The sequence below is a fragment of the Plectropomus leopardus genome, chromosome 2 (assembly GCF_026936395.1).
Source record: "Plectropomus leopardus strain MGB_pleo_1.0 chromosome 2, ASM2693639v1, whole genome shotgun sequence".
Taxonomy (NCBI): Eukaryota; Metazoa; Chordata; class Actinopteri; order Perciformes; family Serranidae; genus Plectropomus; species Plectropomus leopardus.
The window spans coordinates 33,836,705-33,859,726 of record NC_142177.1 but is presented as its reverse complement, the minus strand read 5'-3'; the positions used below and the strand labels follow the sequence as shown (position 1 = coordinate 33,859,726).

General features: G+C 38.9%; 1 protein-coding gene and 1 long non-coding RNA gene across 4 annotated transcripts in view; one reads left to right on the top strand and one right to left on the bottom strand.

Moving 5' to 3' along the window:
• Nucleotides 1–23,022, top strand: part of LOC148190257 (uncharacterized) — a 56,093-nt gene that overhangs the window by 18,259 nt on the left and 14,812 nt on the right. For both annotated transcript variants that reach the window (XR_015774839.1, XR_015774838.1), the window contains exon 4: nt 3,026–3,132. This is a non-coding gene — a long non-coding RNA (uncharacterized LOC148190257). The remainder of the gene's footprint in view (nt 1–3,025; nt 3,133–23,022) is intronic.
• alpl (alkaline phosphatase, biomineralization associated) overlaps nt 10,396–23,022 on the bottom strand; it is a 28,195-nt gene continuing 15,568 nt past the window's right edge. For both annotated transcript variants that reach the window (XM_042509339.2, XM_088069252.1), the window contains exons 6-12: nt 20,444–20,619; nt 18,615–18,755; nt 18,401–18,470; nt 18,131–18,265; nt 13,467–13,658; nt 13,237–13,356; nt 10,396–11,341 (exon numbers count right to left, since the gene is read on the bottom strand). In XM_042509339.2, the coding sequence (XP_042365273.1) occupies nt 11,076–11,341; nt 13,237–13,356; nt 13,467–13,658; nt 18,131–18,265; nt 18,401–18,470; nt 18,615–18,755; nt 20,444–20,619 (1,100 nt within the window). In that variant the 3' untranslated portion in view covers nt 10,396–11,075. The remainder of the gene's footprint in view (nt 11,342–13,236; nt 13,357–13,466; nt 13,659–18,130; nt 18,266–18,400; nt 18,471–18,614; nt 18,756–20,443; nt 20,620–23,022) is intronic.

Below are 23,022 nucleotides of genomic sequence, written 5' to 3'. Positions count from 1 at the left end.
TTCTTCTTTCTTAATAAAAGTTATAAGATGATGTGCATCGTTTCAGACTGCATTTTCAGTCTGCCAAAAAATGTATCCCCTCTCTGTAATGCACACATGGTGCCCTACTATCAAGTGCTTTTATTTTGTAAACAGTCTAGATTGTGCCTAATATAACCTTGAATTAATATTAAAAAGTTTCTTCTTCCTTAACAAAAGTTATAGGATTTGCATTTTTTTTTTCAAACTTCATCTTCATTCTGCCACAGAAGTAATGTATCCCCTCTCTGTAATAAAGAGATGATGCTTTACTATCATGAATTTTATTTCTGTGTACTTCAGATTAGGCTTAAAAATCATGATGAATATGGAGAAATTTCTTCAGTCCCAACAAAAGTTATCGTGGGATAAACATTCCCTCTGCTTTTTTGCTCTACCAAAAAATGTATCCCCTCTCCATAATGAACAGTCTCTGCCCTACTATTGAGTATTTTATTTTGTGTATTTTTGTTTTTTATCTGGTAGACTGTTTGGAAAGTGATAACTACACACACACTCAGACAGGTCAAAATCCCCAAACTACCTGATATCCATAGCTTTGTAGATTTTGTGGGTGTGTTGTGGGTCAAGGATAATGCAAAAGGAAAAAATATCTTCCTTTATTCCTGGTGTTTATGTACACACAGAAGTCTATCTCAGAGTTGGAAGCTGTTCTCAGTCAGTAATCTGTGATGCTATCAAACAACTCTCCCTGAAGCTGCTCCATTGACAGTGAATGGGAGACTTACTATGCGCGTCCTGTGACAGTACGATAAGAGACGGCAGAGCAGAAAATAAAAGTATTACGTTATCAATGGCTCACAGTCGGTGAAAGCAGCATGTGAAATGAGTTTGGCTGATACACAGAAAAAACAAAGGACGAATCTAAAGCAGAAGTCACTCTTAACATTTTACCGAGTGGGAATCCACGGCACAATCACCGACGCATCCACCGGCTTTATTTTTTCCCAGCATGGAAACAGGCCAAAGAATTGTGGCTTTGTTTCACTAAATGCTGCAACAACACATCAACTTACCATAATCACTTGTAGTCTTTAATTTTTATTGATAGTCCTTAAAAGTTATGCCATTACTTTGACAGGATTCAAACCATTTTTTTGTGTTGTGGCAAGGTAATTGTGGATAATGTGGGATTTCTTGTGTTAAGTTAAAAGCTTGGTTTCATGTGCTTCTAATTAGCATGCAAATTTGCTGCTCCCTGACTTTATTGCAAATTTCTCCGTCCATAAAATTGTCCACCACGGCTGATCTCACTCTCAAGTTCACTCATTTCCTACAATCCTCAGTTCCTGCACATTTTGGGGAGGCATTTTAGGCTATTATAATCCTGGCTGTGGAGCTGTAAATGGAGGAAAATCAGAGAAACCGAATGGAAATATGTGCTGGAGTCAGGGCCCAGACCTGATTCTTTCTGCCCTCATTAGCTGCAGAGGGATTAGCCCTCATGCTGGCTGCCCTCACAGGGATGATGGGAGCTGGGGGGTGTATAGAGAAAGGCGATTACGACATGTTCACCTCTTCCCCAGTAGCAGATGATAAGAGACTAAGATTATAAACAGGTCCAGAAATGTGCAGAATGAATGACAAAGTATTCAGCAAATAACAAGTGTACCAGCTCGTGGTAAAAATCCTCACGAATGCAAAATATTTGATTCAAATTCATCAAAATTAGGTTTGAAGTTTATTCCCTGTCATATAATAAATAATTCTTAACTTTTTTCCTTAAGTAGTAGGTATTTTGCATAGTGAATCACATTGTGGATCATTGTGTGTTATATTAAATGCAGCCATCTGAACGAGATTACCCAACGGAGGAGGGTCATCGACTCAACTTTTTTGCCCAGAGAAGGATCTCTGCTTTGAAAAGAGGAGAATTAGCATCTTCTTGCAGCCTCACTGCTCCTTTTATACAGCAGCCCCATAGCTGTCAGCCTTGCCTTGCTTTCTTAGTTTGATCTGTCTGAGGCTCTGAATTCCAACACGCTTCTCTCTCCTCTTTTTTTTCTCCCCCAATTATTCAACCATGCCCACAGCGAATCAAAGAGCTGGAGATCATGACACAGATTGAAGAGAGGGTCCCTGATATAGAACCAGAGAGATTGATTGATATAAAACATCATCACTCAAAGCAAAAGTGGACAAATCAAAGGGAGGGAGAGAGATGGAGAACAAGAGGGAGGGCGATGAAATGGAAAGCGTGGAGCTGTCGCTGCACGCCGCTCAGAGAGGTTGAGGTGATGTGTTTGATGAGCTGCTTGATGTCGGCGGTGTCAGGACGAGTGATGCTTTGATGGCACAGTCAGAAGTTTTCAGGGTCGATCAAGATCTATATCTGCTGTGGGACAGCTGCTGGTTTTTTTTCCATTACATCAGGCTGACAGTGACTGAAGCTCTGATGAACAACTGACGAGGAAGAACTTGTAGAGGGTGTTACAAGCACTATAATTTGTATGCAAGCAATTTATACATCTTGACAAGAAAGTTAGCAAGGACAGAGATAGTGCTAGTATCTCAAATTATTTTCATGTTTATAAAAAATCTACACAACAGAACAGAATATAACTTCTTCGATTTAGAAGAAAAATTACCCCCATTTTCCAGTGTGTAGGATTTAGGGGGATATATAGGCAGAAATGGAACTGAATACAATAAATAATAATAAAATAGTAAATATGTTTACTTTCATGTACAATTACTTGAAAATAAGCATGTTTATGTTACCTTTGAATTAGACATTCATACCTACATAAGGAGCAGGCCCTCATCTATGGACATATTGCACCACCATGTTCTATGGTAGCCCAGAATGGACAAACCAAACACTGGCTGTAGCTAGGGCCATTCCAGTTTTGCATTTTAGCGTTGACCAATGTAGTTCACGGCCCCTCTGCAACAAGCAGCATTGGACAAATCACTGTTTTTTTGTTTGTTTGTTTGTTTGTTTTTTTACGTTAAAGTGCTTCTGTCTGCTTTTTTGTTTTACCAGATTGAATCACCGGGTCCATTTGTTTTGGAGAGTAGGACACCTCTGCGGATAATTCTACTTCTGTCAAAAACCTTCTGGACGTCTGGATCCGGTCATCAGAGAAAAAGGTGAGCACATATCATCATGTGCTCGGCTGACACTCTGGACACACTAGGAGAAACACTGATTTGTAACATGAAACAGCTTTATTCACTGTTTTCACTGGTTTAAATCATCTGGTTGGTTTGTTTTGGAGAGGATGAGACCTCTGTGGGTAATTTGACTCCATGTAAAAACCTTCTGACCCAGAGGAAAATTTTGCTGCTCACAATTGTCTTTTCTTTGTTAATAAGCTTCTTTTCAGTCCTTTTTCTCCCCAAACCCTTTCCTCAGTAAAAATAGGAAGCAAAACAATCAATCAGTTCTTTAACTGTGCTTGTAGGCTTCTCAGTTGAGACTTGTTTAAGTTTTCTTTTGGATCTGACCGTTATCTCAAGAGCTGATAATTTCAGACAAATAAAGACCAGTGCAGTAAGAGAGAAAAAGACCTTTTAAGATCTTCAATTAGGACTGGTCCGAGACAAGAGGAAGGCTATTTCTCAGGGGCTTCATTTAAGAATTATAACTAAATGATTAAGATCTCATATTGATGAACAGTGAACACTGAAGAAATGCCTACTGGGGCTTAAGCCTTGATGGCTGCAATCTTTATACTCAAGGTAGATGCCACTAAATCTCCATAAATCTTTAAGTATCTTTGAAGCTGGAAAACTCAAACTGTAATCCGATATGACAATGTTTTACAATGTTATATATACATTTGCTCCAGCTCCTTATTAAAGCTATATTTATATGCACTTGACACATTTTGCCAACATTTTAGCTACTGATTTTTACAAACTGTGGGAACTCCCCTAGAATTGAAAATAAAGCTCTGTCGGTTTCAGCGATGTTTGACTGCATGGACAGCATGCATTTGTACTGTCTGGGCCACTGGCCAATGTTTTTTAATTTTAGCCCTTTCACTATAAATTGTGTACACATCACATTTTTGCTCACCCTTTCAGATGCATTCTGTAAGGTCATAGAGTTTGAATGTTTTTTTGAAAAGCCATTTTGTTCCATCTTCATGTAATTGTATACAGGATGAAACTTATTTTTAGCCAGTGTTACATGATGGAAATGTATTACAAACGCCACCTGCTTGATGATGCAGTTGATGTGCAGACTGATTTGAAAAATGGGCACCACCTCACAACAGTGCTGGAACTTTTATGGCAGATTTTTTGATAACTGTGATTAATTACATAACTTAAGCAGGTTTTACAACCAATTTATTTTCATATTCTGAGGGAATGAGGGGAAACCAATGACTGCTGAGCCTATAATGTTATTTCTCTTTACTTTATCCATTCTGCTTGACAGTTGTAAAGGAGCTCAATATGACATGCAGAGCATATCAACAGGTGTTTCCTGACCAAATGGCTCAGAGGACAGAGAGGAAGTGCCCACTGGGGAGCTTTCCCAAAACTATGTTCCTTAAAGGGTTTATTTTTGGCTGGACTGCAGCATGCGGTCGCAGCACTACACATAGGATTTTCCATGAGTGAGTGAGTTGGCACCATTGGTCAGTGTGACTGAGATGTGACATAGCTGTGTCCCTATTGGCCATTGTTCTTTCAAACTAAATAGGCACGGAAACGGTGAACGCGCTGACAGAAGCTGACGCTTTTATTAATGTCAGGTTATTCTGCATTCTCTGCGGGCAGTTTAACATGGCAGCGTGGTGGAAAAATAGCAGGATTGATAGCTGACGAGCCGTCCGCGGTCGTTTTGTCAGTTTTGGACGGAGACGAGTGAGAGGATCAGCTCATCAGTTTGTTTGAGGAAAAGCCGTTTCTGTAACACAAAAGCCTACATTTATTTAAAGGTTAATAGACAGACGCTGCTGCCGCAGTTACCATCATTGGCAGAGCAGCAAGGCGGAGCTAAACTGGAGGTGGCTGAGTCGCTGGTTAGCAGCAAACGATGCTAACAACTTAAACAAAGCTTCAATTCTGCTTCGCCACCGTCCCATAATTAGCGGTAATCACCGTATGAGCGCAGTCCAGAATAGCGGTAAATAGCTAGCCAGATTGGATACACACGTGCGCCAACATGCACATGCGGCTGGACAGGGGTGCGTCAGAAAACCCCAGAGAAGTTCACATTTCAACACACTCAGAGGGAGTGTGAGCTCATTCTCTGCGCGAGACACCATTACTCCACTGTAGCTTCACATAGCAAGTAGTTGTTTGCTGTTTTAATGCTCTGAATGTCTTATACAGAAACTTGTATGTTAAAGTTAATGCCGTTTTCTTGTTGGAAGGGTGTGTTGACTTAACCAATTAGTAGTGAGTGATGCGACAGCAGTCCTGAAAATTTTACTTTTCAGTCGAAACAGAAGCTACTAAAGTCCCTGGTTCAAAAACCCGGTTGGATCGGGGTTCGGTCCATGAGCGGGGGCCCTTCTGTCCGGAGTTTGCATGTTCTCCCCGTGTCTGCGTGGGTTCTCTCCGGGGTCTCCGGGTTCCTCCCACAGTCCAAAGACATGCAGCTCAGGTTGATTGGTGACTCTAAATTGCCCTTAGTTGTGACTGTGAGCATGTGTGGTTGTTTGTCTATATGTGTCGGCCCTGCGATAGTCTGGCGAACTGTCCAGGGTGTACCCCGCCCTCCGCCCGATGACCGCTGGGATTGGCTCCAGCCCCCCCGCGACCCTTACGAGGACAAGCGGTTACAGAAAATGACTGACTGACTGACAGAAGCTGCTAAATGTTTTCACATGAATCAAAGAGAAAAACCTCAATTTAAAGGTAAATCTTTTAGCTGATCAGACTTCTTCGAAGCACTGTGTGGGCATGGACTGTGAGTCTGTGCTTGACTGACGTTTTCATCTCCCTCTTCTCTGTTTTCCTGCACCTGTTAAGTGAGACAAATTACACCTTTATTGTTTTTATTAGTACATATAGTGCGATGACATCCCACCTTCAACCTCAGCAGGCGTCTCATCAGCCAACTGCACACCTGTGTGGGTGTGCAGTTGGTATTTCTTATACAACTTGTTCAGCTGCCTCGAGCTCATCCAAGCTGAATTTATTTTCTGCTGGATGTAGCTAATTGTTAAATCGTTTCTCTCATCCAGATAAAAAGCCATCATTTGGCACAACACCAGATTTTTTCAGTCATTGAACAAATTAGACACGTGGGTGGGGATTCAGATGTCTGTAACCAGAATAATGACTGCCTGGAAAGGTTAAAAAGTGCTCTCTAACTTTAAAAAAAACAGCAACACATGGTTTGTAAGCTGTGGTTGTGCTTGCGTTATCTGGTTAATACAACAGAAAGCTGAATGTAAACATGCAGGCTCCATGCCCCGAAGCACAGTGACCCAACACATACACTATTTATTGTTTATCAGACTGTCACAACAACAAGCCCTCAGTTGTTTACTTTCAACATTAAAAGACCAACTTATTACTCAGAGCATTTTTTAGCCAAAAAGCAACTTAACAAAAATAGCTTACACAAGCTGTATTTTCAGAGTTTACCATGTCACTTAATAGCTTTGCAAACTGATCTCCAACCCCTGAGTTTAGCTCTGTGTGTCCACAGACAGCAACATATTTTATCCTTCATTTCTGGATCTCAGTAACGTCAGGAGAACGAGATCTTAACATTGATAGGCTATCGCAACACAGTGTCACGTGAAATTCTCCCTAATGATGGGAATGAAAACACAAAATGCGCATTTTCGCTACCGTCTTGTTGCATCCAAGGCGTCCATCGCGGTGACCGGCGTGAATTCATGTCTAAAAGCATCTTTGCGTTGACTTTGTATGTAAACTTACCGTGCAAAACACCCGCTTCGCATTCAGTGTTAACACACCAGAAGGCAGGCTATTCCTTCGCCATCCTATGATTCGCAAATTCGCCCCTTGGGCTGTTGTTTGAACTACAGGCTGTACATCTGCATGATTGTATCACCCACCACCCGTGCAGCCACCACAGACACAAAGAGTATAGAAGTGCAAGAGACAGAAACGCCCCTCTCACTCTCTCAAACTCAGTGCGAATCTAATCAAATGGCAAAATTATGCCGTGCTGATTGAACAGAAATTAAGATTACGTCACTGCAATGCCTATTTCTCGCCTAAAATGTTCTGAGGAACACATTTTTGGCTTACCATTTAACTGTAGCCTAATTCAGGACTGTTTTTTGCCGGCTGAGTGTTTATTGGTCTGTTGTGGCACATTGTTTTTTGGTGGAGGTATGTTTTCTTCCCCTTAGCAAAAACGTCCTTTTTCTGTTTTCTCTGGTCATGTTGCACCAATTTCAAAAATATTTGCGTCTTTCTACTGCAGAGACATCCCAGTTTTGTTGAAAGGCCATCTTTCCAGCAGTGAATTACTTAGTTTTTTAAGTATACATGGATTGTAGTTAATGGACTTAAATATGAAAAAAACACTGGTATGGTCCTTTCAGGAGGGTAACAGGCAAATGCTGCAACTACTGTACACTAAATGGGGACATTGTGTATATGTTGGCTGGATAAAAAGACCAGATCCCATCATGAAGAGATGCTTTGTGGTATGAGCTCACCAGACACTATGGCTTGCCTGGGAAAATTGTACGTCTGGTTAGTCGCGTGTATTGCCTGGGTCCAGACCTTTGAATCCGCCCACTCAACCCCAGTTGACAATTGTGTTAGGTATCAGACAAATGCACCTCGAGCATTTCTATTGACCTTTCTTTAGTCGCTTCCAGTTGAGCTGTGTAAGAGGATGACTATTGTTCATCATTTTGCCCGCTTGTCTTGTCTTTGAAGGATTGGATAGCAACACATTGACATGGATGCCACTTTAAAGTACCATCCGTTCAAGGCCTTATCCTGGTTTCATCACCCGCTTTTGGAAATTAAAAGATTCCATTATTCAGGAAACATAAGAGGCGTTGTGAGTCATGTACAAATTTATCTGGAAAGCGAGAAAAAGTTGGGGGTTGAAAGCCTACTTGAATATTCATGCGGCACAATCTGATACCCATCATCATCTTTCTAAATATAGAATACAAAAGATAGAACAGGATTACAGGACAACGATTTCTAGCTGCCAAGAGGAATAGAAGAAAAATCCTAATCAGCAAAGCAAGATGACATAAAAGCATGTAGTGGCCCCCGAGGGCCCCAGTAGATTATGTTATGTTTGATGATACTGAGAATGTACAAATGACAGCATGGGGACTTCACTTTATATCAGTTTTAAGATAAACCTTGCCTTTTCATGCGTCAGCCAACATGAGTCCTGCCCTGTTTTTGCAGTGACCGCATGATGCCAAGGAATGAGTGGCCTCAGTCCATTCACATTCCTCACCAGCCACAGTAGAGCAGATGGAAAAGTACAACATACGTGACATAATTTTAAGGTATGCTCTACGGGATTGTTGGTTACTATTTGTAAACAAGCTCGACAGAGTAAGTGAAACCAAAGATTCACTGTCGTTTGGCGTTTTGCCTCTCTATATATTTTTTTTTGGTGCTGTGTCTTTTGGATGCCTGCTGCTTACTGTCTGGCATCTGGTTGCTGCCTTTTTTACAAAGTCTCAACCTCACTTGAGCGCTTAGGGGGCAAACGTTTCATAAACACCCTAAACAAAGAAAATAAGAAAAATGCAAGCAGTCGGTAGAGTCTGCAGAAAAATACACCGCCACACATTTCTAGCAGGTCATAGGTTTGCAGTGGTGTGAGATTTTTTACAAGGTACAAGGTAGATGCATTAGTCATTTCAAAAAGTAATTTAAAAAAATAAATTAAAATATGACCTCAAATCCTGCTACATCTTTTGGTGTTGAAGGCAGAGTGGATGAGTCTCACAGCCTGGGGAAGAAGCCGCTCTGTGGTCTGGTGGTGCGGCAGCGGATACTTCTGTATTTTTTCCCAGATGACAGCAGGATGAAGAAACTGTGGCTGCCGTCTTTCAGTATCCTTTGTGCTCTGTGCAGACACCTCACTTCACCGAGGTCACTGATGCTCTGCAGGCAGGTACCAGCGATGTTCTGGTCAGTTTTTATCACCCGCTGTAGAGATTCACTGTCCTGGGCCGTGCACAAACCATGCCAGTTTGTGATGTTTCCAGTCAGCATGCTTTCTGTTGCTCCTCTGTAAACGTTAACCGGGATCTGGAATTTAGCCTTCCTAAGTTTCTTTAGGAAGTAGAGCCTTTTCTGTGCTTTTTTATATTATTTTAAAACAGCTGTATTAGAAAACACCATGGTTTCACTGTATAACTATTATTATTATTATTATTAATATTATATATAATGACCCTTAAAGAACGGAAAGGTGGGGGGGTTTTTTGGTCAACAAGTGCTTTATCATAACTGAAACCATTTTTAAATGGAAATATGTGTAGAAAAGGACATGAACAGGTGAGGTTCATGTCCTTTTTTTGGTTCCTTTTTTTGTTTCAATACCGTAGATAAGCAAATGTACAAAGTATGATAACTGTCAGTTTTCATACCACAGGATGCCTTCAAACAGGTATACACCTGCAACCCCAGTCATGCCTGACAGAGATTATTTCTATACATTGATTTTGGGGAAAATCCAAAATTCATTGACAGGTTTTTCTGTCTTGTGATTCTGCATAGTATTCCTTCAATGTTGCTCTTGCGATACAACCAAACTCTATCCGTCAACCCAAAGAGCTCGGCTGATTTTACTCTAAAGTGAATGTAGTTTTAACTTTTTCAGTTATTACTGCATTACTGCATCATAGATTGTTTGTAATTAAATGCTGATTCTAGTAAGTACAGTCTGTCAGCTGTTTGTGAGCTGTCATCTGTCTGCAGCTCAGTCGATGTGATGCGTCTCCTGCCACAGAGAGGATTGTGGGTCAGAGTAGCCAGAAAGGCTAGATTGCTTACTGCTAAATGTGACCTGATGCAGAACGACATCTTGGATTTTTTGGCATACAGCATTTGACACAGTATGTATTGAAACCTTCTGCTGCCATTTTTATGCATCAAATTGCATGAAATTGAAAACTGAAACACACTAAATCTTCTGGCAAACTAAATAGTATGGTAGTGTGGGTATTGTCTGTACAAAATTCTTTTCAGCATTCAGTCTTGAAATGGTCAAAAATATGTCAAAAAGTCCTCTAGCTCCATAAAAAAGGTCAAATCTGATTTCACTTTTGTTTTACAGATACACTCAAAGCACTGTTTTATAATAACATATATTTTAAACTTTGTGGAAACTATGAATCTGGGAAATCAAAGTACTGCATACAAGCAAACATTTAGGATAAGCAAAAACCAATAATGTTGCAACAAAAGGGACGAAACATGAACAGAACACATTTCTTTTATTGATTATAAGGTTTTACAACTTCTGTTATTAGACACAACAATGGTAGGTGGGCTTTTTCAGCGCTTTCTGAAAGTTTGCACGAGGTGTATGAGATGAAATATATATATTTTACTCTTTTGTCAATTATACATTCAATTCTTTCTGGTTTCTGCATGAATTTTGTCCATCAAAATGTGTCCCTCTCAATGCACCACGATTACATGAGAGATCTTTTGCAAGCTTATGAGGTAGATTCAGTTAACTGCACATTTAAAATATTAAACATATTCAAACATTTTGAAAATCCAATCTATCTTTTTAAACTCAAAAGGTTTACATTTAACACAGAGGCTTAATGGGTCCTGAAACCCTTAATAAAAACTATTTAATAGACAAATCACAACTGAGATCTCTGATTCTGCGGTGATTTCTGCAACACCTTCGTTTCAGTGCGTCGGGGGTGATTGATTTATTCTGCCACGATTTACATATTTTCCTGAAAATACTAAAACTGATATATGTATACATTTGTCAATAACACAAAAAAAGCCAGAACAGTGGTCCCATGATCAAAAAAGTGAAATTAGAAAATTTAAAAACAACAAAAAATTGAAACCTTTAAAATGTGGGAGTGGTTAAAACGTTGTTATTCACAGGACGAGGACTATCAGGGGGAAGGTCAACACAGGAAGCGAGTGACTGTGAGAAGAGCTGTGATAGTAGAGAGGACGGGGCGTAATTCGGCAGATCCATCGCGTGTCAAACAGTGTTCTCTGTTCTGGCCGATACAGGCTGCATACGCCATCACGTGGGGGATGTAGTTCTGCTCGTGGACCCCATGAAGCAGGTGAGCCAGGGGACCTTTAGCAAACACAGCCACATCCTCCCCTCCGTGAGTCTCCATGGTCAGAGGTACAGCCGCCTGGGCCTGGTAGTTGTTTTCCTCTGAAGGCAGGGAAACAGAAAAAAGATTTTATTGTTTTAACTTCTCTGGCATGGAGGGAAAAGATCCACCCTAAGTTAAAGGTTCCCTGAGGAGGTTTTGCCCTCTAGTAGCACTATGAAGCTGTTTTTCTGTGAGTCGACATGCAGCAATGTGCCAACAAAGGCAGGGAAGAAAAAGACTGGTAGCTAGTAAGCATAGTTGCAAGGCAGTACTTGCAATACACATGTTTTGGGAGACACTTTCAATGTGCTCCAACAACTCCTCAGTATATAATTGTTTTCTTTCTTTTTTAAAATGTTCAGTTAAATTAAAAAAAAATAAATAAAATAAAATAATTCATTAATAAAAACAGTTAAAAGATGCAATTACAATTCATAAGATGTAATAAACATGTGAAAAGGGACACATTGATAAGCTAAAAATAGGAAATAGAAAATAGGGGCACAGACATGGAGCAAATAGTATTTAAAATATGTTTGTTTATGTCAATATTTAAGAAAGTGAATGCATGTATTAAACATTAACATTTACAACCTACAAAACTCCTGTGACTAACCAAGAACTTGAAAAAATATTAAATGGTCCCAAATCATTTTTTTCTATCAGTATAAGCATTAGTTATATAGGTAAGACACCATAAATAGAGACATGTGGCTAGTGGAAATAATAGTACATTATAAATGGGTTTTGTGGATAACTAGTTTAGAAGTCTCCAGCTGTTTAGGGTGTTCAAGCTTTAACATATTTTTGTAGTAACTGTCATCTAAAGTTCTTTTTTTAGACATAGATAATGGCATTTTTACAGTGTTATCAAACTCATTTCATACCCTTGAACCTGTGCAAACTACACTAAACTCGTACATTTTATCCCTTATAAGAAGCATTTGTCTAAGCTCATATGTATGAGAGTGAAAACTCAAATTAAATAAGGTCACACAGTCTTTTCTCAAGCATTCAGCGAGCTTCAAAAGATTTTAGCTATGAAAAAGAGTGTCAGTAGGAGCATTTAGCTGGACTGCAACAGGCAACCACACACCGCTGTCTGTGGGTACAATCAATGTCAAACACCGTTCTCTCTTTATTTCTAGGCCACATTAAGGAAAAAAAGGTTTTTTTAAACCTCGAGAACAGTCAGAAAATAATGATGAAAAAGTCATAATATTACAAGAATAAAGTCGTAGTATAACGAGGAAAAAGTTGTACTTTTAAGCGAATGAAGTCGCAATTTTACGAGAATAAAGTCGTAATTGTACGCAAAAAAACATAATTCTACAAGAATAAAGCCATAATTTTATGAGAAGGGGATATTATATTTCACAAATAAACATATTGCTAACAAACTATAAAACAGAGCATCATAATATAACGACTTTATTCTTGTAATGTTATGAGTTTATTCTCATAAAATTCTGACTTTTTTTTCTCGTAAAACTTTGACCAAACATTACCTAGTGAGCATACATTAAGTGCATCAATTAGCAAACTTCTGATACACTCTGAGTATATTCTGCCCACTTTGCTTAGTTAATGTTTCCATTAGTTGTTGAAGGGAAACTTATTATTATAACTTTCCAATAATAACACTGAGAAGATAACGTGCACAAGACGCCTTTTAATTTTGTTACGGCAGCATTAATCTCTTTGTGTTGAGACACGTTCTCTGCTGAAAATGTATTATTGTCTTGCTGGTAGCTCAGGTGGAATAATGACTCCTCTCAGGCAATATTTTTATTGCTGTATGCCCATGATAGCTTGTGATATTACAGTATCTGAGGGTTATTTTGGGAAATAATTTTTTAAAAAATACCCAATTTACAGTGAAATTCCTGCAGATACTTTTTGTTTTAATTTGTCAAAGAGGTTCAGTTTCTTTAATATTTCTTTATTTACTTACGGTAGTCAACAGATGTGATATTTTCCCTCACGCCGTTTACAATTTTGTAACCTGGTCCGTTCCCATAAACGATGGCGGTGAAGGGCTTCTGGTCAACATCACTCAACATTGGGGCGAGACCTGCATGGATGCATTAAACACCGTCCGTCATCACAACAGAACCAGACTGAAAATTTAACTCACAACAAATATATATAATGGAGAGGATGTACATCGTTATCTTTACATACCAAATATTGTGTTTCCTCTGGCTGTGTAGCCTCCAAAGTTGAACACGTGAGAATGATCAGCAGTAACTACAGTCAGTGTGTCGTGGATGCTGGTCATGAGATCCGCCCGGCCGATGGCTCTGTCCATTTCCACTGCTTCATGCAGAGCCTGCTTGGCTTTGCCCTCATGGTGTCCGTGATCAATACGTCCTCCTAACAGAGGGGTGGATATTTCCAGTTAGCTGTTATACTCCTAAAGACACGGTGACATTTCTAATTCTGTGTCTCTGTGTTAATAGTTCATTTAGCTCTTGTTACATGCTAAATATACATCAAAATCCCTCTTTTCTCTCTCTGTTAAATGTAAAAATATTTATGATGGCTCTTGAACTCGGGGTGGTTTCATAAATGTATCTCATCAAACATATTGGCAACTAACTAACTAACATTTATCATATAAAACTGCAGTTGACTGTCAGCTGGTCATTAGGCTAGCAGAGCACTGTCATAGTAAGTGGTGCATGTTTGGGTTACAGCCGGTGGCAGTTTAATTCACAATTTTAAAGAATGTGGCTAAAAGCTTATTTATGATTATCTCATGCTTTTGGTTGTTTGTGTGTCTGTGTGTGAGTGTTTGTCTGACAGCTAATCTCACAAACTACTGGACCAATCAGCCAAATATTTTGTGTTTACATTTATGATTGTATACTCAAGGACCTCTTGGGGATGAGGTGATTCATAATTGCTGAAAAACCTGTTGGCTCCTCTTGACTGGCCGGTAGGGACTTAAAGTTTTCCAGAAATTGACTCTGCTAAAATATCTATTCACTTTGATTTTATTTTATTTATAAAGCATCATCCTCATAATTACATCATATCTATATAGCCACTTTTCTACTGCACAAAAAACGCTAACACTCACTAACATCTGGCTTTTGTATGTTATGGAAAAATCTACAATTAGCATTTACGCTTGAGTCGAATGACTCAGCAGTAATCATGGCTCCTGCTCCAATTGGCAGTTAAAGAAATACAAAACCTGGACGAACACGCTAAGTTAGCCCATTTTTAGATACAGGTATTAAAGGTCAACAGATATTGGTTTTTCAGGTCCAATACTGAAACTGATTATTCATAGTTAATGAGACCGATAACCGATACTTGGAACTGATATGTATTTACAATAAAAATGAAAATCTTTCTGTCAATATTTAGAATTTGGGCTACAACAAATTCCAACAAAAAACTTTAAATGTTTAAATGCCTTTAGCAAATGTTTAATCCAAACTGAAACTTTCAGCATGAGATACAGCAAGTTCCAAGCAGCTCTTTAAAAAGTGAAAAATTTAAAAAATTATATAAATAAATATAAAAATAATAAAAACAGCTCCCTGAGGTTTTACAAAGTAATGCTGACATTTTCTTTTTAATGTATTAATTTTATCGAAAATGAAACACTGATACAGATAACTGGCAAAATGCCACATATTGGCTCCAATAATCGGCCAGGCCGGTAATCTGTTGACCCCTAGCAATGATGCACCAGCACAAAATACTGTCCGTGACACATCAGTAAAAGGAACAGAAAGCCTATTTTTTTCAGGTTTTCCCAAGTTTTAAAAACCCACATGCACTAATTTGGGTGGAAAAGGGGAATATTTCACATACGGTTCCTGTTAGCAGGAGAATAAGTTCTGCTCTGTGCAACGCTCTGCATATCTGTTTACAAAAACCAAGGCGTGCATTTTTCTAAAACGTTTGAAGCTGTTTGAACACAATTGTTTAGTCTTTCCTCAGTGGCGCACAAAAAGTGCAAAGGTGTTTGTGTGAAGAATGAAAAAAACAACTTGAGAGGGAAGTTCGAACCCTGCCAGCTGTCTAACCTCCGTAAACCTGACCGATGGCTGTGTGAACGGGGCACAGTTGTCAGATTGACGAGTTGGAAAGGCCCCACAATTCTGTCGCCAAAGAGATGTTTGGGGCCTTCTTTCAGACATTGTTCAATGACCCAACAAGCACTCTGTTTGAAACATACTGACCCCTTTTATTCTCGCTCAGTCTGGCTGAACAATCACTGTCATACTTGCAGGTGTTTTAACAAGGACACACAGTTATCAACACCACAACCTTCCTGTGCCTCACTTTATCTAATACTGTGCTGACATTTGCCAGCCATTCTCAGAATTCTCAGTACTTTTTCCAAAGTCAAGAGTGTCTGTGGGAACGGCTCATGTTTTCTCTTTTCTGACAGAAACTGCCTTGAATACAGAGCAACAACTTCCTTTGACCATAAACTATTACGTTTCTCAGTTTTCATGGCTGAAAAATGCTATTTTAAACATCATAGTTGCCTCCTTGTCCCTGACAGTGGTGGAATGTAACTAAGCACATTTATATGTGAAGTGTACTTTAATAATAATAATAATAATAATAATAATAATAATAATAATAATAAACGTTATTTGTATAGCACCTTTCGTACAAGAAATGCAGCCCAATGCGCTTTACAAGGAAGAAATTAATTGCAACAACTGCTTCACATCAAAACATAAAACACAAAAAGATATTTTTTTATACACTTGTATTTCACTTGAGTATTTACATTAAGATGCTATACTTCTATTTAACTTAATGTGATAAATTTAGTTACTTGTTACTTTCCAGATTCAGATTATTATTACAAGATATGATCAAGGAATAATATATATGTGTGTGTGTGTGTGTGTGTGTGTGTGTGTATATATTAAACTACCCAGTAGTACATAAAGCCATTAAAATGAGCTCCACCCAATCAATATGTAAGTGATGCATCAGTAATTATGATATAAAATGTAATATACATTACTTTAACTATACTTTTCTAGTTTTATTTTAAAACACTTTTTTCTTATCTCTGCTTATCATGCTCTTTCGCAATGAAACAGCCAAGTCATGTTTTCTTATTTCTTGTTTTATCAGTGATTAAATTACTTTCATTTTTGTGGAACAGAAGTGAAAAAAAAAACTGATTAGCACCTCTAAAGCTCTAAATTGGCAGCCTCTTATCACACACAAACATTTCATATCACACGTTTGTCTCCATCTTTTCATCTGTGTCAGTGTCAAAGTCTTTGCAAATGTCCAATTATGTCTTTAATAATCCTAGCAACAAAGTTGGGTAGCAACTGTATTATGGCACATTTTCGACTCTGCTTAACTCGACTTGCTGATTTTTTTGGTGGATTTTTTGTGAGGTTTTGTTATTTGTCTTTTTTATATGCCTCTGTTCTGGCCAGAGGCATTATGTTGTCAATATGTCCATATGTATTAATGTATGTATGTTTGTCTGTCCATACGTGCGTACGTCCATACATGCGTCCCTCCGGCCCACTCCAGTGAATATTTCAAGAATGCTTGGTGGGAATTTCTTAAAATTTAGCACAAACATCCTTTTGGAGTGAAGGATGAACAGACCCGATTTAGGTGGTTGTAAGTCAAAGTTCAAGGTCACTGTGACCTTGTCTGTCTCACTCTTGTGAAACAAAATATTTGAGCGGTGTACAGTGGCAAGGGATTTAAATCCAATCCCTTACATTTAATCAGACTGCTGTAAAGTTGGCGGGCTTAACCCTTTGAAACCTGGACCATTATTACTTTTCCTGTGCTGCTTTACACACCTTTCATGTGCATTTAAACCTTTGAGCCCTGAGCAAATTTGTGTGATTTCTTTTAAAAACATGGGGAAAAGGGAACGAACAATATGGCAAGAAACAGTCCAGCAATTTGCATAAAAAAAAAAAAATTATTTGGAAAATAGTTTTTTAAAAACTAGTGAAAAATCTCTTAATTTAAACTATCTATATTAACAACTATTAAATATTTTAAATTATTTTACATATTTTTTTCAGGTCATTTTGTTGTTTTTTGTTCTGTTTTGTTTTACTTGACAGCTTTTTGTAATGTTTGTGTTTTTATTGCTTATTTTCAAGTAATTTTTCTACATTTTACTAATTTCTTGCCAATATTTGGGTTATTTCTTCTTAAGTTTCTCTTTACCTTCTTCCAATGTTTTTCAAAGATATCAAGCCAACTTGCCCAAATTTCAAAGGTTTACAGTTTAGTGCATTAAAAGAGCTGCAGGGGAGCCAGCTGTTGAATCCACACACCTCCCTTGCCATCAAATCAGGAAGATTAGAGAAAGATTGATACATTAGATCACTGTCACATTGTTTTGGAAATGAAAATAACGGTTTTGCTCACTGATATCCAAACACACATCTCTTCCTTTCTCTCGCCATATTGTTCTGATAGCTACGAAAACCCACAAATGGTTAAGTGCGGTTTTATATGACCAGCTTGGCTGCTGGTCGCCCAGATTTTTATTTGATTAAAAGAACTTCTGGTAAGCCCCCTGAGTGCAGGATGAGTCATCGAACCTTTGAAACCATTTTACTTTTCTTTTAGAAAGAGAAAAGAGGGATTTTGATGTAAAAATACTTGGATACTGATTTTATATCAGATAACACAGAACCCAAGATTAAAAACTGGGAAAATGTATTTTTTGTTTCAAGGGGATTTTAGGGGACAACCACTATTGAAATCTGTCTGAAACTACAACTTAAATGAGTCAGTAGACCAGCCTGATAGATCATTGTGACACCAGCTCCAAAACAAGAGTCGACAGTCCAATTTCACCACAAACTTACCCTCTACAAGCAGATAAAATCCATTTGGGTTTTTCCTCAGGATCTTGATGGCCACCTCCACCATCTCTGTCAGCGAGGGATCAGTCTCAGTGTTCCTCTCCAAGTCATACGTCAGGTCCGCAGGTTCAAAGAGACCTGGAATAACACAAGGCCCAGTTCAAGGAGAAATAGGATATTACAAAATGAAGCCTACGGCAAATGCATACACATGTGGCTCTTCATTTACACTTCAATGAGAGTTTTATAACGACAGCAAGACTGAAAACTCACCCAATAAGTAATCCACGTGGTTAGGGTTCAGTGATAAGAGCTGCTTCTTGTTCCATACATAATGGCCTCTCTGCACAAATGTACAGCACAACAGTGTGAGTGGTTAACACTGCAGTCACTTTGAACTCCTAAATATGGAAATGTAATTGGGAAGATAAAAGAGGGAGCAGAAGAATGAGGGGAGCAAAGAGAGGAGAGAGGAGGAGACAATTACTTTATCCTTCATTCTGTCAGTCCACTCCTGCACCAGGTTCCTCCCGTCTTTTCTTGTGCCGCTGTGCTTTGCCATGTTTGGGTACTCTACATCTGATGTGTTTTTGGGGTACATATACTTCCTCCCTCCGCCCAGAATCACCTGAGAGGTCACAAGAACAGAAAACAAAATTATAATCATAATTTCAGGACCAAATGATCTGTGAATGAGACAGAAGCAGTTGACTTTCGGCTTAACTCCAATCCGCTTCAGTTACTGTTGCTACCCCTTTCAAGTGCACACGTGGAGTTTACAGCTCAAAGGTACAGAAAACAACCTAGTCCTGCTTCACGAAAATACTCTTATTGCGAGTTTTATCAATATTTTTTCTCCCTCAAAATGAAGAAAGAAACTTGATATCCACTTGAAGTTATTTTCGTTACAGTGGATCTGTGGTTTCAGACAGCAGCAGACAAAAGCAGACTTTTAATTTGCAGCTGGCGATGGCTCAAATGGCATTTGTAGTTAAGATTTAATCGGCTGTAGCTAGTTAGCTAATCAAGCATATGTTAGGGTTCACGAGTTGTTTGAAAACGGCTCTGTGGCTAAACTTTTCATGTTTCAAGCAGACTGACTTAAAAACAGAGCCCTGTAAAGGGTCAAGTTTAGATACACACTTGATGGCTACAGACTTAATGTGCTAAAAGCCTAAAGCTAAAGCTACATGACCCAGGCAAAAAGTAGTTTAATGATCTATAAGAGGACATGGAAATCAAGAAATACAACTGTTCCTGTATTACAGCCAGCTGGTTAGGTATTTTAAGGGACAGTTCAACCTGAAAATTAAAAATACATATTTGTCCTGTTGCCTGCAGTGTTATATTACAGTCTGGATTGTTTTGTCAAATATTGGAGATAACGGCCGCAGAGATGTCTTCCCTCTCTCCAATATAATGGAACTAGATGGCACTCGGCTTGTGGAGCTCAAAACACCAAAAAACACATTTGAAAAACTCACCAGCAATGTCTCCTTCCAAAAATCATGTTACTCAAGATAATCCACAAATCTTGTTATGAGCAGTTTCATGTAGAAACTGATTTCTTCTGAGTTACAACCAAACTTCACAACACAGAAGGAAGCGTGCATCTACTCATAGACAAGAGGCTCGTGACTGCACGAGATGTAAACATTAATTGGCATCCTCCTCAGCTGTTATGTTAGCTAGCTCAGTGGTGCTAAGTAAACTAGCAGTAGATGCACAATTCCTTCTGTGCAGTGATTCAGTTGGCAGATGTAGTTCTGTTGGAACATTGCTGTTTTTTTTGTTTTTTTGCCGCTTTGAGCAACAAAAGCTGAGTGCCATCTAGTTTAATTATACTGCAAAGAAGGCAGACATTACTGCTGCTGATATCTATCTATAACACTGAAAGAATCTAAATTCATAAATAGCACAAAATGTAAGAGGAAAAATATTGCAAACTGTCCCTTTAAATATGGTAAGGAAAGATGCGTACATACTTGAGCAGGACAGAGCCGCTATCATTAGCTTACAATCTGTCATTGTTGCATCTAGGAACAGCTCTCACACAGTACGAGAATAACTGTCTCTGCAAAGTGGATTTACTCATTTGTAATGTTTTTTAAAGTACGGTTTAACTCCAAAAACGAGTTACACTATTTGATCAGTCCATTGTTGAAACTCTTTCAGGTGATAAATCTTAGATGTTCAAGTGTCTGTTGCCCCAGTTTTCAATACACCAAAAATTACCTAAAAAAACACTTGAAACTCTGAAGGTTTTCTAGTGACACTTGATAACAACTCATCTCATAATGAATACTTGTGACTCACATCAATGTTGGGAATGTTTTCAAAGAGCTGTCTGGCGATATCCCTGCAGCCGTCCCTCAGCGCTTCAGCTGGCATCTCATTGTCGGAGTACCAGTCTCTGTCCACGCTGTGGGCGTAAGCAGCACTGGGCGTTGCATGGTTGACACGGGTCGTCGTCACTATTCCCACTGACTTGCCTGCAGTGGAAACACACATACACACCAACAGGCAGTGATTTGAGTATTTTACATTTAATATTTCATTTCCAACTAATTTGGCGACACCCAGTCATTTGGTGATACTTAGAGATCCTCAGAGCTCAATAAAATGAAATAAGACTTTGGTGGTAAAAATATGGACTTGTTTCATGATTTTATGACAGGTGGTGCAGGGACAGGAAAGAGACATTTAATTAGGGCACCACAGTATGAGGCAATGAGGTTTCTATTCTATTCTATTGACACTGTGTCATCACCCTAAGGACATTTGTGTTTTGTTAACTGCTGCGACTGAAATTACTCTACACAATTTCGTGCTTCAACTATTCATAATACACTCAGCCATGGCACAGACATGAAATTACCTTACAGTTGTTTGGGTTGAGAAAGAAATCAATAGTTTGCGTGCCAAAGACAGCAATCTGCAAATTTTAACAGTTGATGAAGTAGCCAAAAATTGATGGCATATATTCATTGCAGATTACAGATCGAACAAAGTGGTGATTTTTCCTCATTCAGTGATGTGAATGTGGTTGCTGTTGTAGATTTCTTTCCTGTTGCCTCAAGTAAAAGGGAAGCCACTGCATACTGAGTATGCAGGTGTTGTGTAACGTATTTAAAGTTGTCAAGTTAAGGACAGAAAGATGCTCCGTTTGCAGATTCTTTTAATAGATTGAGGACACATTCAAAGGGATGCCATTTCAAGCAACTGATTTGTTGATGAGGCGTAAGTCTTGTGTAGACAGATTATCTTTGTACATTTTCACCATAAATGTTCAAGTAAACAGTAATAATCTGGAGCCATTAATGAAAACATGTCAAGAATACATATACTTTTTTCGGGTCTGTAAACACAGCGCAGGTGGAGCTCTTCATAAGCAGTTTGTGATTTGTGGGTTGGGTAACTGATCTGTTGATCTGATCAGAACTGATCAGATCAGATTGATGGATGAGAGGAACAGCTGCTGCAAGTAAGTGGGGAGTTTTACACCCAGCATTGTGAATGCTTGAGTTTAGCTTTTGTCTGATGTTCTGCTGCTCCATCTGTGCCCAGAGTGCTCCCTATGCTCCAAGAGTGTCATGCATTGAGTAACCAAACAGTATGTATATATAACAGTGATCCTAATGAACGGCCCAGTGCCCAAAATAGGAAATCCATTTGAATGTATGGGAGACCCTGAATAAATCTTAAACTAAACACTAAATTCTGGGAGGGAAATGCATATGTAATGTTCACTAAAAGTGGTGATGATAACTTTTCTTTAGCATTGTATGTTCAATTGGATCATTATCAAGCTGGTGCACAGAGGAGTAATGTGCATACGCCTCAAACCATTTCGTGACCCGACACCTGTTGTTCCAAAAGAGGCTAAGGTCACTGGTCAAAGGTGGTCTGTGCTGAAAATTTTACACTGTTCTCATAAAAAGTAAAATTATTTTAATATTAAGAGCTTATGTGTTGCATTATGAAGAACATGTTCAGATGTAGAAGAACGCCTTCTTTGTGTTTCCCTGGACAGTGTTTCGTTGTTGAGCTGCAGTGGAGGAATGATGACACATAGAGATAATGTTTTACTTAAATGACTCACTCTGGAAATTACTCAGTGCGAGAGCTTCTCACTAGCTTAAACTGAAATGCATTGTTGTAATGCATAGATTTTGTCCTCCGTCTCTTAAAGGAAGAAATCACTTGACAGTATGAACAGTAACCTATTTTAATGGATGTACGGGCATGTGAATGTTGTACGATAGCCAAAACCATTCCTTTAATCATATAACAGCAACTGTAATGACACGAAAAACCTCTCAGAAAGTTCAATTTCAGAGCACCAGATTGTAACAATGTTCAGACACTGAGATATTTTATCATCAAATACCGACATCAAATTATATTGCACACTGCAAATTTACTGTGTAGTCAAGGTCCCCACAAGAAAATGTTGATATTGCTCACAGTCTGAATAACAGTTTCTAACAGTTAAACCCAACGACGATCAATGGATGCAGCAGTATTTTCTGCTGATAAATCTTCTGGATGTAAAAATGAAGCATGAAAGGAAAAACCAGCAGGGGACAGCCTCGTAAAATGACCTGATGAAAAACACGTGTCGCATTTCTGTTTGCTCTGTGCCGGAGGTCAGCTGCTTCCTGCCGTCTTCCCTGAGGAATTATTGGCTTTCTTATTATCTTTGACCCCTGAACCCACACACGTCCTGACCCTCACTCACTCCTCACTTATTCCACCCTCTGAAAACCTTGGTGCTCTGTCCTTTCCTTCTTTGTGGTGCAAGGTGGTTAAGAAGATTGCATAACACCATGATATCTCCTCGAAGGGTAAAAATCAAATCTGTTCACATGAGATTTGGCCCCATGTTGTGTTCT